The sequence below is a fragment of the Neomonachus schauinslandi genome, chromosome 4 (assembly GCF_002201575.2).
Source record: "Neomonachus schauinslandi chromosome 4, ASM220157v2, whole genome shotgun sequence".
NCBI lineage: Eukaryota > Metazoa > Chordata > Mammalia > Carnivora > Phocidae > Neomonachus > Neomonachus schauinslandi.
Genome location: NC_058406.1, coordinates 159,285,188 through 159,301,762, shown reverse-complemented (window position 1 = coordinate 159,301,762; position 16,575 = coordinate 159,285,188). Strand labels below are relative to the sequence as shown.

General features: G+C 35.9%; 1 protein-coding gene across 1 annotated transcript in view; it reads left to right on the top strand.

Moving 5' to 3' along the window:
- The window catches only part of NUDCD1 (NudC domain containing 1), a 73,198-nt gene extending 57,277 nt beyond the window's left edge, over nt 1-15,921 (top strand). The window contains exons 9-10 of the mRNA XM_021688365.1: nt 12,411-12,570; nt 14,957-15,921. Of these exons, the coding sequence (XP_021544040.1) occupies nt 12,411-12,570; nt 14,957-15,249 (453 nt within the window). The 3' untranslated portion in view covers nt 15,250-15,921. The remainder of the gene's footprint in view (nt 1-12,410; nt 12,571-14,956) is intronic.
- The last annotated feature ends 654 nt before the right edge of the window (nt 15,922-16,575 follow it).

The following is a 16,575-nucleotide window of genomic DNA, read 5'->3' as shown; positions in this document are numbered from 1 at the left end:
CACTAAGTGATATAAGTCAGAGAAAGACAAATACCATATGATTTCATTTATATGTAGAATCTAATAAACAAAACAGACCCATAAGTACAGAGAACAACTGTTGCCAAAGGGGAGGGAATGGCCAAAACAGGTGAGAGGGAGTGGAAGAAACAGGCCTATAATTATAAGTCATGGGGATGGAGGATACAAGTATAAGGAATATAGTCTGTGGTATTGTAATAACACTGTATAGTGACTCTTGGTAGCCACACTTCTGATTAGCATAGCATGACATAGAGACTTACCAAATCACTATGTTGTTCATCTGAAACTAACAGAACATTAGGTGTTAAACTGTATTTCGATTAATTTAAAAAAAGTAAAATTGTTTGCAGATAATGTAATGCTGTATATAGAAAACCCTAAAGACCCCAAATTTGTTGGAACTAATAAATGTATTTACTAATGTTGCAGGATACAAAATCAACATACGGAAATCTTTTGTGTTTCTGTACACTAATTACTGTCATAAAGAGGAATTAAGGACACCTCATTGACAGTTGCATCAAAAGCAATTAAAATACCTAGCAATAAATTTAACCAAGGAGGTGAAAGACCTGTACTCTGAAAACTATAGTTGATGAAAGAAATCAAACAAAACACAAGAAATGGAAATATATACCGTGCTTATGGATTGGAAGAATTTATATTGTTAAAATGTCCATAACACTCAAAGTAATCTAGATATTCAGTGAAATGCCTGTCAAAATACCAATAGCATTTTTCACAGAACTAGAACAAAACATCCTGAAATTTGTATGAACCACAAAAGACCACTAATATCCAAGGTATTCTTGAGAATGAACAAAGCTAGAAGTGTCACAATCTTAGATTTGAAACTATACTACAAGCCATAGTAATCAAAACAGAATAATACTGACACAAAAACAGACCCATAAATTAGTGAAACAGAAGAGAGAGCCCAGAAATAAACTGATGCTGATACGGTTAATTAATATATGACAAAAGAGGCAAGAATATATGAGGGGGATGGGGCACCTGGGTAGATCAATCAGTTGAGGGTCCAACTCTTGGTTTTGGCTCATGTCATGATCTCAGGGGTATGGGATCGAGCCTCAAGTAGGACTCCACACTCAGCAGGGAGTCTGCTTGGGATTCTCTCCCTCTCCTTCTGCCCCTCTCTGCCCCTCCCACCCTGCTCTCTCTCAAATACATCTTTTTGTTTTTTTCTTTAAAGAATATACAATGGGGAAGAGATAGTTTCTTCAATAAATAATGCTGGGAAAAGAATGAAACTGGACCATTTCTTTACACCATACCCAAAAATAATTTCAAAATGGCTGAAAAACCTGAATGTAAGACCTGAAGCCATCTAACTCCCAAAAGAACATAGGCAGTAAAGGCTTATACCTCAGCCTTAGCAGTATTTTTCTAAATCTCTTTCCTCAGGCAAGGGAAACAATAGCAAAAATAAACAATTGGGATTACATCAAGCTAAAAATTTTTTTTTTTTTAAAGATTTTATTTATTTATTTGAGAGAGAGAATGAGACAGAGAGAGCATGAGAGGGGGAAGGTCAGAGGGAGAAGCAGGCTCCCTGCCGAGCAGGGAGCCCGATGCGGGACTCTTTCCCAGGACTTCAGGATCATGACCTGAGCCGAAGGCAGTCACTTAACCAACTGAGCCACCCAGGTGCCCCAAGCTAAAATCTTTTTGAGGGGCAAAGGAAACCATTAACAAAATGAAAGGTCACTTACCAATTTGGAGAAGAGATTTGCAAATGATATATCCAGTAAGGGATTAATATCCAAAATATATAAAAAACTCCTACAACTCAACACCAACACCAAAAGGCAAAGGACCTGAATAGACATTTTTCCAAAGAAGACACAACAGATGACCAAGATACCTGTGAAAATAAGCTCCACATTACTAATCATCAGGGAAATGCAAATCAAAACCACAGTGAATCACCAGTGAGAATGGCTAGTATCAAAAAAGACAAGAAGTAACAAGTGTTGGTGAGGATGAGAGGAAAGGGAACCCTTGTGCACTTTTGGTGGGAATGTACATTGGTGCAACCATTATGGAAAACATGGAGTTTCCTCAAAAAATTAGAAATAGAAATAACCACATGATCCAGTAATTCCATTCCTGGGTATTTATTGAAAGGAAATAAAAACACTAACTCAAAAAAGCACTAATCCCTATTGTTCATGGTAGCATTATTTATGATAGCCAAGAACCAACACAGGGAAACAATATGTGTCCATTGATGGATTAACGGGTAAAGAAAATGTGTGTATACGCACAATATATTTTTTAGCTATAAAAAAGAATGTAATTTTGCTATTTGTGACAACATGGATGCACTTTGATGGCATTCTGCCAAGTGAAATAAGTCAGAGACAAATATATGATCTCACTTATATGTGGAAGCTCTAAAAACAAAGCAAATGAACAAACAAAAACACCCATAAATACAGAGAACTGGTGGTTGCCAGAGGGAAGGGGGATAAGAAGACAGACAAAATAGGTGAAGGGGATTAAAAAGTACATATTTGGAGTTATAAAAAGTCACAGGGATCAAAAAGTATAGCATAGAGAATATAGTCAGTAATTTAACAACTTTGTATGGTGACTTATGGTAACTATACTTGTCATGGTGAGCATTTTGTAACATATATGATTGTTGGATCACTAGGTCATACGCCTAAAACTAATGCTGTATTACATGTCAACTATGCTTCAATTAAAAATAACAAATAATAATTACTATAAAATGGGCTTTGGAGAGCATGCAGTGGTGGTAATTAAGAACATGGGTTTGGAAGCATATCCGAACTGAAATCCAGTTGCCATTTATTAGCTTAACTTAAGTCTCTTAACATCTTGTTTTTGAGTTTCCTCTTTTACAAAATAGCATCATATTCTTAATTCTCAAGTAGTGAAGATTAAATAAGGTAGTTGTAAAATAATAGAAAATATGTATATATACTCTGCCTCCAGTTCCTGACACCGAGTTCCTGAAACCCTCGTAATTTCCTAAATGGTAAGACCAGGAGGAGCGTCTTTTAATTTTAATTAATTAATTTTAATTTTAATTCTATTTTTTAATTATCACACTTCATTTTCATTTACTTAATTCACTCAGCAATCTAGTTACTTCATTTGTAATCTTAATTCTGATTTTTCTTTTGGACAAGATTATGTTGTGTGGATTTTTAGAGTTTGCAGGGATGAGAGAAAACCTTTGGAATTATCTTGAGATGGATGTTTAGTGTGAACATACGTGGAGATTATAGGGAACAGTAGAAACAATCTCTTTCAGATCTCATGAAGAACTAGAAGGTCATCCTATAAAAAATGCATTGGCAAGTCAGGTCTAACAGAGAAGTGGAATATTGTTTAGAAAACAGCACATAGTTTTGATGAACAGGTAATCTACTTATCTCTTGAGAACCAAATGTCCCTTGCTCTGTACTCCAGTGCAGTGTATGATATCCTTAGATTATTTTCCATAAGTAACAGAAGTCTTAAGCTGCTGGGAGAAGAGCATCAAATCTTAGCATCCCAAGGGCTCAGAAGAAGACCTATTGCTGGTAAGGGGAATAAAAATAAAAACTTTAAAAAACACCATCTCTGGGCCTGGGAGAGAAGTCAGATCATCCGAGGCCCAGACTATTAGAAGTTTTCTACCACTGGAGGAAGGACCGTGTCACTGAAAAGGCCCAAACCCTGAAATAACTTAACACTAGGGGAAGTTGAAGCCAGGGATACACTGAGAGTAACCGTAACAACAGAACTCAAGCTTAAATCAGCCTTTTTACAACCTTACTCTGTCATAACCACCCACACTAGTGACCTAGCAGAAGTGTGTCCATTCTCGGGCATAAATACTACTTACCTCAGTCTCTACTGTTTTTCATATCCCGTATTTAATAAAAAATTACAAGGCAAAAAAATAATAATACAAGGCACACAAAAAGAAGAAAGTAAAAACATTCCACTGTCAAGAGACAAGGCAGACCAGATAACCAGACTCATATGATATGTATTTTGGAACTACCAGACAAGGAACTTAAAATAACTGTGTGATGTTAAAGAGTTTAGTAGAAAATATGAATTACATACATACGTACATAAATAAATGCAGAATTATAGCAGAGAGAAACTGTAAGAGAATAAAATGAATATTCTAGAAAAAAAATCACAGCAACAAGAATGCCTTAACAAACTCATCAGTATATTCAGTATATTCAGTACATCTGTGAAAAAAGAATTAGTGACCTTGAAAATAGGTTATTAAAAATTAGTAGAACCTAAACCAAAGTGGGGGGTGGGGTAGGGATTAAAAACAAAAAAAGCATTTAGGAGTATTTACATCTGATTGGAATCCCAGAAGAGACATGGAACATTCACCAAAATAGACCATATTCTGGCCCAAAAAATAATCCTCAACAATTTTTCAAAAATAAGAACCACAAATGGAATGTTCTCTGATCATAACAATTAAATTAGATACTAGTAAAACAGAAAAATCTGGAAAACCCACAAGTAATTTGGAAATTAAATAACACATTTCTAAATAACCCATGAGCCATAGTGGACCTCACAAAGGAAGTTAAGAAATTTTGTGTTGAATGAAAATGAAGCATAGTACATGTAGGATGCCCCTAAAGCAATGCTTAGAGGGAATTTTTATAGCATTACAGGTTATATAAGAAAAAATGTATCAACTTAATAGTTTAAGCTTGCACCTTAAACTTAGGAAAAGAGCAAATCAAATCTGAAGCAAACAGGAGAAAGGAAACTTAATAAAGGTAAGAGCAGAAATCAGTGGAAAATAATAAAAGCAATGAAACCAAAAGCTCATCCTTTGAAAAGATCAAACTTGGTAAGTCTCTAGCCAGAATAACCAAGGAGAAAGAAGACACAAATTACCAATATTAGGAATAAAAAGGTGCGTAAAGGTCCAAAGACAGTAAGGTGTAATAATGGAATATTATGAGCAACTCTGTTTTCATATATTTGACAATTTAAGTGCAGCAAATTCCCTAAAAGACAAGCACAGTTCACTCAAGAAGAAATAGATAACCTTAGTAGTCCTATATCTGTTAACAAGATTGAATTTATCGTTAAAAACCTTCTAACAAATCTCCAGACCTAGGTTGCTTCACCAGTGTTTTACCAAACAAAGAAACAGTATCATTCATCTACAAACTGTCCCAGGAAATAAAAGGAATACCTCTAAACTTATTTTAGGAGGCCACAGTACTCTGATAGCCGAAGTTATGACAAAAAAAAAGTATGAAAAAAGAGAAGCCAATATTGTCATGAATAAAATGTAAAAATTCTCAGTAAAATATTAGTAAATGAAATCCAACAGTAAATAAAATGATAATACATCATGACCAATTATAGTTTATCTTGGGAATTCCAGGCTGATTCAGCATTCAAATATCATTGAAATTCAGCATTATCAACAGACTAAAAATATTTTAGCCACGTTTATGCCATTTATGATAAAAATGCTTGGCAAACTAGGAATTGAAGCTAACTGCCTCCCTGAGAAACCTAGAGTTAACCTAGGTTAACTCTAAACTCTAACTCTAGGTTAGAGTTTAAACTCTAACCTAGGTTAACTCTAAACTCTAACCTAGGTTAACTCTAAACTCTAACTCTAAAAAACCTAGAGTTGTACTTTATGGTAAAAGACCGAATGCCTCCCGCTAAGATTGGTAGCAGGCAAGGTATTTGCCCTCATTACTCCTAGTCAGTATCGTGCTGGAAATCCATGCTAGTGAAGCGAGGCAAGAAAAAGTAGTAAAAAGCGTGAATAATTATCACAAGATTCCAGTACTGTTATGAGAAGAATGAAACCAAACATTTTTTAGGTGTTACCTTAAAATCAGTGTTTATATGCAGTTCCTTTATCCACTCTTACTTTGCAACTTTGAATGGAATTATAAGCCTATTTTCCTGTCATGGTCACTGACCAAGAAGGATCAAACATCTTTCAGTGGCTTTTTTTTTTTTTTTTAGTGACATAATCTTGTTTATTAAGCTGTGTAGAATACTTGATTTAAAATGAAGACAAGGGGGACGCCTGGGTGGCTCAGTCATTGAGCGGCTGCCTTCAGCTCAGGTCATGATCCCAGAGTCCTGGGATCAAGTCCCACATCGGGCTTCCTGCTCAGCGGGAGGCCTGCTTCTCCCTCTCCCGCTCCCCCTGCTTGTGTTCCTGCTCTCGCTGTCTGTCTCTGTCATATAAATAAATAAAATCTTTAAAAAAATAAAATGAAGACAAGAAAGGCTGGAATTTATTAGGTAAAATGAATATTACAGTCTCTTACTACACATAGAAGAATTCTAAATTGTTCACCTCATTAAAGCATGTTTTTTCTCACATTATATGCAGTTAGTATCATCAGACTAGTTAATTTGCTTTATTTAAAACTTCCAGAAACTTGGTTTTGAGAGTATATTTAAAGCATCCAAATCTTATTTCAAGAATAATTTGTTCACTTTTTTCTAGGCAGATCTGCAAACTACTGAAACATATGCATTATAGGAAGGTATAAAATTAAAACTGATGGGCATACAGGTGGAACTATAGATAGAATTTATTTGACAATAAAATGACAAGCAGAATGATGAATTTTGCATTTCTTAGTTTTGAAATGGTGCAAGAGTTTAGAAATTTGTCTAAATGAAATATGCTGATTAACACAGAGTAAGGGTTTTCTTTTTAATAGCTATTCACACATTTCTTAGGCATAAAATTAAGTGCTATATGATTTCATGAAGATCATTGCTAAGTTGCTATGCTTTCCCCATTAATGTTCATCTCCTTTGTTTAATTTGGAATGCCAATAATATTTAAGGAAGAATCTATAGAAGATGCCTAGAATGGCGATAAAGAATATTTGGTTTACTAAGGTCTTTCTAAGTTCCAAGCACGATGCAGGTGCTTGAAATATATTTTACTGATTATAACAATTGTGAAATAAGTACTATTATTGTTATATATTTACAGGAGAATGAAATAGGGGCTAAGTAGCCCACCTAGAGTCATAGGCCTCACCCTCAAAGAGCATATAAAGGAAATGAGATAAGTTTTATAGGAGAGGTATAAACTGTTGTTGCCTTATTTCTTTTTATTAACAGAGAAAACTGAGAAGAGAAGGTATTATTTGAGTATGGCATAAAGTTCAGGCATACCTCCTTTTATTGTGCTTCATAGATGCAGTGTTTTCGTTTGTTGTTGTTTTTCTTGTTTTTGTTTTTGTTTGGTTTGGTTTGGTTTTTTCACAATTGAAGGTTTCTGGCAACCCTGTGCTGAGCAAGTCTAGTGAGCCATTTTTCCAACAGCATTTGCTCACTGTGTCTCCTTGTCACATTTTGGTAATTCTTACAATAATAAAAAAAATTGAAAAATTGTATTTGTTACAGTCATCTATGATCATTGATCTTTATTGTTAACTATTGTAATTGTTTTGGGGTGCCACAAACCTTGCTCATATAAGATGGCAAACTTAATCTATAAATGTTGTATGTATTCTGACTGCTTGACCAACCTTGCCATTCCCTTCTCTCCCTCTCCAACCTTCCCTATTCCCTAAGACACATCAATATTGAAATTAGTCCAATTAATAACCCTACAATGGCTTCTAAGCATTAAAGTGAAAGGAAAGATCACATGTCTGTCATTTTAAAATCAAAAGCTAGGCTGCTTTCCCCAAATGGCTAGCCACGTTGTGAATGCAAAGGAAAAGTTCTTTTTTTTTTTTTAAGATTGTATTTATTTATTTATTTGACAGACACAGCGAGAGAGGGAACACAAGCAGGGGCAGAGGGAGAGGGGAGAAGCAGGCTTCCCGCGGAGCAGGGAGCCCAATGCGGGGCTTCATCCCTGGACCCTGGGATCATTACCTGAGCCGAAGGCATGCGCTTAATGCCTGAGCCACCCAGGCACTCCAGAGAAGTTCTTGAAGGAAATTAAAAGTGGTACTCCAGTGAACACACCAGTGATAAGAAAGCAAAACAGCCTTAACTGATACAGAGAAAGTTTTAGTCGTCTGGATAGAAGATAAAACCAGGCACAACATTCCCTGAAGCCAAAGACGAACCCAGAGCAAGACCCCAACTCTCTTCAATTCTATGAAGGCCTGGAAGAGGTAAAGAGCTGTAGAAGAAAAGTTTGAAGGTAGCAGAGCTTGGTTCATGAGGTTTAAGGAAAGAAGCCATCTCCATAACATGAAAGTACAAGGTGAGGCACAGCAAGTTATCCAGAAAGTCTAGCTAAGATCATTAATGATGGTGACTACACTAAACAACAGATTTTCAGTGTAAACAAAACAGCTTTATATTGGAAGAAGATGCCACCTAGGACTTTTCATAGCTGGAAAGGAGAAGTCAGTGCCTGGTTTCAAAGCTGCAAAGGACAGGCTTGACTGTTTGTTGGGGGTGAGTTCAGCTGGTGTTTTTAAGTTGAAGCCAGTGCTCATTTACCATTCTGAAAATCCTAGAGCCCTTCAGAATTATGCTAGGGGTGCCTGGGTGGCTCAGTCGTTAAGCATCTGCCTTCAGCTCAGGTCATGATCCCAGGGTCCTGCGATGGAGCCCCACATTGGGCTCCCTGCTCGGCGGGAAGCTTGCTTCTCCCTCTCCCACTCCCCCTGCTTGTGTTCCTGCTCTTGCTATCTCTCTCTCCCTGACAAATAAATAAATAAAATCTTAAAATTATGCTAAGTCTACCTGCTTTTGCTATATAAATGGAACAACAAAGCTGGTTGACAGTATTTTTTTTTTTTAACAACATGCTTTACTAAATATTTTAAGCCCACTATTAAGACCTGCTGCTTAGCAAAAAGATTCCTTTCAAAATATTACTGTTCATTGACAGTGCATCTCATCATCCAGGAGCTCTGATGGAGATGTACAATGAGATTAATGTTTTCATGCCTGATAATACAACATCCATTCTGCAGTTCATGGATCAAGCAGTAATTTTAACTTTCAAGTCTTATTTAAGAAACACATTTTATAAGGCTATAGCTGCCATAGATTGTGATTCCTCTGATGGATCTGGGCAAAATCAGTTGAAAACCTTCTGGAAAAATTTGCCATTTTAGGGTACCAGTAAGAACATTCTTGATTCTTGGGAAGAGGTCAAAATACCAATATTAATAGGAGTTTGGAAGTTGTTGATGATTTTGAGGGGTTCAAGACTTCGGTGGAGAAATAACTGCAGATATGGAAATAGCAAGAGAACTAGAATTAGGAGAGTCTGAAGATGTGACTGAATTGCTGCAATCTCATGATAAAACTTGAACTGATGAACAGTTGCTTCTTACGAGATGAACAAAGAAAGTGGTTTCTTGAGTTGGAATCTACTCCTGATGAAGATGCTCTGAAGATTATTGAAATTGACAACAGAGGATTTAGAATATTACATGAATTTAGTTGATAAAGCAGAGGCAGGGTTTGAAAGGATTGACTCTCAGTTTTCAAAGAAGCTCTGCTATGGGTAAAACGTTTCCAGACAGTATCACATACTACAGAAAAATCATTCATGAAAGGAAGACTCAATCAATGCAGAAAACTCCATGTTGTCTTATTTTAAGAAATTGCTACAGCCACCCCTATCCTCAGCAATAACCACCCTGATGACTCAGCAGCCATTAACATCGAGGCAAGACTCTCCACCATCAAAAAGATTACAACTCAGGGTCGCTTGGGTGGCTCAGTCGATTAAGTGTCTGCCTTCTGCTCAGGTCATAATCCCGGGGTCTGGGATCAGGCCTCACACTGGCTCCTTGCTCAGCGGGGAGTCTGCTTCTCCTTCTCCTTCTCCCCCTGCTTGTGCCTGCTCTCTTTCTGACAAACAAACAAACAAATAAATAAATAAATAAATACAATCTTAAAAAAACCTTGTTAATACATTGGGCCCATCCAGGTAGTCCAGGATTAGCTTTCCAGTTCAAGATCCTTAACTTAGTCATATCTGCAAAGCCCCTTTTGCCTTGAAAGGAACATATTCATAGGTTCCATGGGATTAAGATGTGGACATTGGGTGGGGGCGGTACATTGGTCAGCATACCATGGATGGTATACATGCATATTAAGAATCTCACACAAATATGAAAATTCGTTTGGAATGATATACTTGATGCTGAGGGTTCTCAAGAGTTCAAGCAGCTCATATAACCATGGGAATAGAGGAAGTTCCCAGAGCAACTGATACTGAATGGAATCTTGGAGGGTGAGAAGGAATCCATCAGGCAAGAAAGGGCAAGAAGAGTCCAGGCAGAATGTGGTGTGAAAGGTATGGCAAAAGCAAACCATATGAGATTGCGGCTTCTGTAATTAGGAGTACTTGGACTTCACTGTAATGGAGCTATGTATAAAGTGGGAGTGGAAGAAAAGGAACATCTAAGTTGGAATAAGGGGCACATAGCAAGAGACCTACACCCCCATCCCCTTTTTTCATGACTGATCTCCCTCAGTGGTAGGCCTTTTACTTGATGATTCAGCGCCCTCTGTTCTCTTAGTGTTGTCCATTCATATATGCGAGGATCAGAGGTACATCATTTTCATTGTTAATACCCAATACTTTCTTAAGGCACTTGGCTCATAAAAGTAAATGCATTTTTATGAAAATATCAACCCCTATTTGTATTTCAACTATTTTTTCCTTCTGTGAAAGCCCTTGGTAAATTATAAATGAGAATATTAGAGGGACATGCAGAGAAGAGAGCTTGAAACAGTGTTGGATCCATCAAACTTACTATAAAAGGCCAGGCAGTTGGTGGTTTTGAAAATGAACCTCACCTAGCCAGTGGTTAGCAGGAGCAAAATGAAACCATGTGAAATTGCTGTTTTTGTAATTAATAGTACTTTGATTCCACTGTAATGGAGATACATATAAAGTGAGAGTGGAAGAGAAGGAACATCTAAGTCAGAATAAGGGGCCCTTTTTTTTCTTTCCCCAAGAATAAATGTACCAGTTTTAAGTGTTTCACTGTTCTATTAACAAAGCTGCAGTAAACATCCTTGTAAGTATACATATGTATACACAGGTATCATCTATGAACACTGTCTGCCAGCCTCTCCCCCCTCTGTAGAGAACAAACAGAAGCCCTATCTCCAGGCATTGCTGGGGCAACAGAAATTGGGTTGCTCTGTCACAGGATTCTCTGGTGACCAGGAGCCTCTGCTGGCACAGCTGTACCCACAAACCCTCTAGCTGGAGAGCCACTTCACAGTTTTCCCTATTGAATACAGGTCAGGTCTCTACCTCTCATTTTAAGCCTGAAACTCAAGAGAGCAGTTCAGTATTTATCAAGTGCTATGCATATTTTATGTTTTCTCCATTTGATGTGATTTTGTTGGTATGGTATTTAGACATTTTTAACTCTAATAATAACATTTCTATAAAGAATATCCTTTCAACTTATTTTCATTAAAAGAAGTATTCTTGTAAGTATGAGTCTCAGCCTGATGGTTTTGTATTAAAATGAATTCCTTTAGTCATCAGTATTGCAATAAAAATTAACATAATAAACATTCTTGACATTGATACTATAATTAAATAGTACGTCGAAGTCAATAATTTGTAAAGACAGATTTGAACTTGAATCCCAGCATTGTGGTTTTTCTTTGTAGCCTAAAACAAGTTCTCAAACTTTCCAAGTATGTTCTTTTATCTATTAAATGAAGGTAACAATAGCCTTATAGGTTGAGATTAATATTTGTAACATGCCTGGCATATAAGCACATGCTCATAAATCCTAGTAGCTATAATTGTTCTTGGTAATTATTACAAGTTAACCTTTTGTAAACTTCATATTTGTATTCTATGTTTTAAAAAATATTCTGTCTGTAAATTAATGCTTTATATCATGTTCTAAACTAGGTTACTAACAGTTGAGAGGCAGTGTAGTATAGTGCTTAAGAACATAAATTCCAGGGGCGCCTGGGTGGCTCAGTCTGTTAAGTGTCTGCCTTTGGCTCAGGTCATGATCCCAGGGTCCTGGGATTGAGCCCTGCATCAGGCTCCCACAGGGAGCCTGCTTCTCCTGCTCCCTCTGCCGCTCCTGCGGCTGTGCTCTCTCTGTCAAATAAATGGATAAAATCTTAAAAAAAGAAAAGAACATAGATTCTGGGTTCAAATCTCAGCTCCACTATTACCAGGCTGCCCCTGGGCAAGTAACTTAAAGGTCCTGTGTACCATTTTCCTCAACTATAAAATAGACATGGCACTAGCACATTTCTCCCAGGCGCATTTCTGAAGAGGTAATCAGATTATGCATTTAGAAAGTTTAGAAAAGCTGCTGACATAGCACTGTGTGTCAATTATTGGCATCATGGTTATTTGTTAATTATTCTGTCACTTTTTATTTTAGGTGAATCTTGGAAGCAACCAGTACCTTTTCTCTGTCATAGTGGATCCTAAAGAAATGCCCTGCTTCTGTTTGCGCCATGATGTTGATGCCCTACTCTGGCAACCGCACTCCAGCAAACAAGATGATATGTGGGAACATATTGCAACTTTCAATGCTTTAGGTATAAAACAAACTCTTTGCAGGTGTTTTCCATTATGTCAAAAATAATGGTCTTTTTTTTTAATTTCTTTTTTTTTTTTAATTTGAGCTGTCCTAATTATATTTGGATTGATTTGTACTATAATTTGGTTGCTTTTACTATAGCTGATGAACGTTAGTACTTTTGGAACAGAACAGTAGAATTAATCTGTTTTTATGCTTGTACAGAAGGTCAACACAGACTAGAAATCAAAGTGGTTATCTAACCACTTGAATCATTCTAATCAGTCATTTGTTTATTCTAAGTAAATTATACTGAATTAGAACATGAACAATGGGTTTCATAATACCCTACATGGAACTTGTATTCAGGTTTCTTTAGAGTAATCTTCAAAAACATGATAAAATTGCTCTAAGATAATGCACACGAGGAGACATCTGTCATGGAACGTATGTGCAAAAGAGCCATTGTAATGAAAACAGGGAAAGCAGAAATCAAATTTATTCTGTAGGGTAAAAGGGAAAATGGTTTTAAAACTATATCTCGAAAAACTTTAATCTACATAATTGTAAACTTACGCAGTAATCGATTTTATGTCTAAATATTGTGTGGGAGCAGTTTTCTATGTCGATTAGGCACAGTTCTTGCTTTATTAGGTGATTTTAAACTGGCAACAGGAAGTAAAATTATACATTCTGAATACAACCTTAATTATAGAGATTTGTCAGTTATCCTTTATAGTTAATAATATAGGCTGTGTAAATTGGTTAATTCAGACACCAAATGGGATTTTTCTGATGTGCAATACAGTTTTGTTGAAAAATTTAAACACACAATTTCTAGCCTCTGTACTACAATTCACAATTTTGAATCTTTTTTCAGTAAGGAAAGCGCTATCATAATTTTTATATGCTCAGATTCTTCATTTGTATCCCTAAATCCATTATCATAGACAAATTCTACTACACTTGAATTTAAGTTAAATCAACATTGCGTTAGATATGTAGTCTTGAGATATTATATACATTATTAATTTTCTCAAGGTTAGCCTGGAGAGCTAATTCTAAAATACTCAAATAGGTATCTACATCCCCTTCACTTTTTCCTCCTCAAACTCTGCTTAATATTAAAACCAGTATTGAAATGCACCTGGGTGGCTCAGTTGGTTAAGTGTCCAACTCTTGATTTCAGCTCAAGTCATGATCTCAGTCATGGGATCGAGCCCCATGTGGGGCTCAGCACAGAGTCTGCTTGAGATTCTCTCCCTTTCAGTCTGCCCCTTCCCCCACTTGCATCACACGTGCTCTCTCTCTCAAATAAATAAAATCTTAGAAAAAAAAAGTGGTGGCCTTCCTGTGCTCAGTCGTTCTTTGCTCGTTATTTGGTGAGATCTCAATTTAAATTAGTGTCCTGTTTTTTCTCTCACATATTATGACATTTGTAACCATGTCCCAATCTGAAAATCCTAATTTGTATTTCAGAACATAAATGCCCTTTTAACCTGTAAAGATTTTTTAAAAGACAAGGTTTTTTCCAAAGTTTAGTTTTCAAGGGATGTCCTAATTGAGTTTTTAAAATCAGATACTTGAATTTTCATTCCAGCTTGTAGTGATCTCAAGGTTCTACTTCTGGAAGCTGAAGTACGACAGAATCCTACTACATTGTTGGTATTGGTGTATAAAAATAACCACTAACATTACAGAAATAATAAGAGAATGCATTGTCATATTAGCATTTTCAGGCTTGGGGCCTATATTATAGACACACTCCTGAAATAACTTTACAGTGGCATTCTATAATTTTTTCCCATTTATTTGATAAAAAAGATTCTGTAATGCTACATCTGTGATTGATGAGCCTAATTATTTTTTTTGAAGATTTATTTGAGAGAGAGAGCATGCATGCGAGCAAGCACAAGCAGGGGGAGCGGCAGAGGGAAAGGGAGAGAATCCCAAGCAGGCTCTACACCCAGCTCAGAGCCAGTCACTCAGCTTGATCCCACAATGCTGAGATCATGACCTCAGCTGAAATCAGGAGTCTGATGCCTAACTGATTATTAAATTGGCATTTACAGATAGTTTGACATGTTTTCAGTTTTATTGATTTTAGATTTTTAGTGTTTTAATTGTTCATGGAAATAATAAGGAACTATGTTTTTCTTAAAGAGATAAAACCCTACCTATTTTGTTCCTTAGGAATTAAAGCTATTTGTGCACCAGTTGGGAGAAACTGATTATGGCTAATCATTAATGGTTCAGAATTCAACCACTGTTGAATATTTATAGTGTATATTTTATTGAAGCATTTTAATTTGTAATAAAAACTATGAAATATTAAATGTTTAATCACATTTTTCTTCTTTTTAATATATGGGGTTTTTATTTGTTTGTCTCTTATTTCTTGTCAGGCTACGTCCAAGCATCAAAGAGAGACAAAAAATTTTTTGCCTGTGCTCCCAATTACTCCTATGCAGCCCTGTGCGAATGCCTTCGTCGAGTATTCATCTACCGTCAGCCTACTCCCATGTCCACTGTACTTTACAACAGAAAGGAAGGCAGGCAAGTAGGACAGGTTGCTAAGCAGCAAGTAGCAAGCCTAGAAACCAATGATCCTATTTTAGGCTTTCAAGCAACAAATGAGAGATTATTTGTTCTCACTACCAAAAACCTCTTTTTAATAAAAGTAAATACGGAGAATTGATTACTCCAACTTTTGACTTTTCTGTAGTGGAAAAGTATTCAGTTATAGCCAGAAGGTTGGTAGTTATACTGTAACCTGTTAAGTTTTACTATGTTAAATAAAATTATCTTGTATGAATTTTTTATTTTTTAAAGGATATTGGAAATATATTCAAGAGATTATGATTCTGTAAAAGTTATGGAACGAAGCTGAAAATTTAGAGGAAATTGGCTTCTATTAAAAAAATGCAAAAGTATTAGTAAGTATAATTATTTTTAAAAAACAGGCTGGAATTTCATCTTTTATATGAAAGATGTACAATTCAGTGTTTAAAAATAAAAATATTTATCATGTACTCTTTGTTCATTGATACAGTTTCCTCATTCTGTACCTATAGAATTTTTGGATAACAGATAAACTGTTGATTCTTGTAAATACTTAAGTGGACTAAATAGATGAGGAAGAGGGGGAATACAACAGAAGTACAACAGGTCCAGTATTCTTACAGTTTGCTGAAAGACTAAGATTTTTTTTTCAAATTATTTAATTTTTTCCACTTAATTTTTATCCATTTGTTCTTCCACAGACATAAAGAGATGATAAGATTCCACAAAGTGTAGCTCCTCTGTATTGCTATACAACAGACCACCTCAAAACTCAGTGATTTAAAACAAGGACATTTGAAAATCTATGAATCACTGATTGGGCCATCTCTGTTCTTTCTGCATGGCATCTCATTCTCCAGCAGGCTAGACTCGTCTTATTCCTGTGATAGAGAAAACCTTGCAAGAGGGCAAGCCTTGGTATACAAGAGCTTGTCAGGCCTGTGTTTGCATCATTTTGCTCTTCTTGCATTGAACAAAGCAAGTCACATGGCCAGGTCTAAAGTCAGTGTGAGAGGAAACTGCACAGGAACACAGATAACAGGAGGTATAATTCTTAGTATCCATTAATGTAAATCTATTACACACAAATTATGATTTATCCTTGTACTTCTTCTTGAACTTCTACATTAAAAAAAAAAAAAAAAACCCTGCTTAGTACATTAAATATTTTGTGTCATGAATTTTAGTTTCTTACCATTTCCTTGGATTTTTTAGGCTTGCATTTACCTGGAAAATTGTTTACTTCATATACCATTTTAATGAGCAAAAACAGCCAAGATAAAAGGTAACCAATCAGATATCAAGATATTTATGAAGTGGTAATTAAATGAGATGGTATAATTGGATCAGTAAATAGAGACATTTTTTATTTACTTATTAGACGAAAATGTGTATAATCTCAAGATTGAGAGGGCTTCTGAAGACCCAGAAAGCAAGAATATAAAAGATTAATAGATTTATT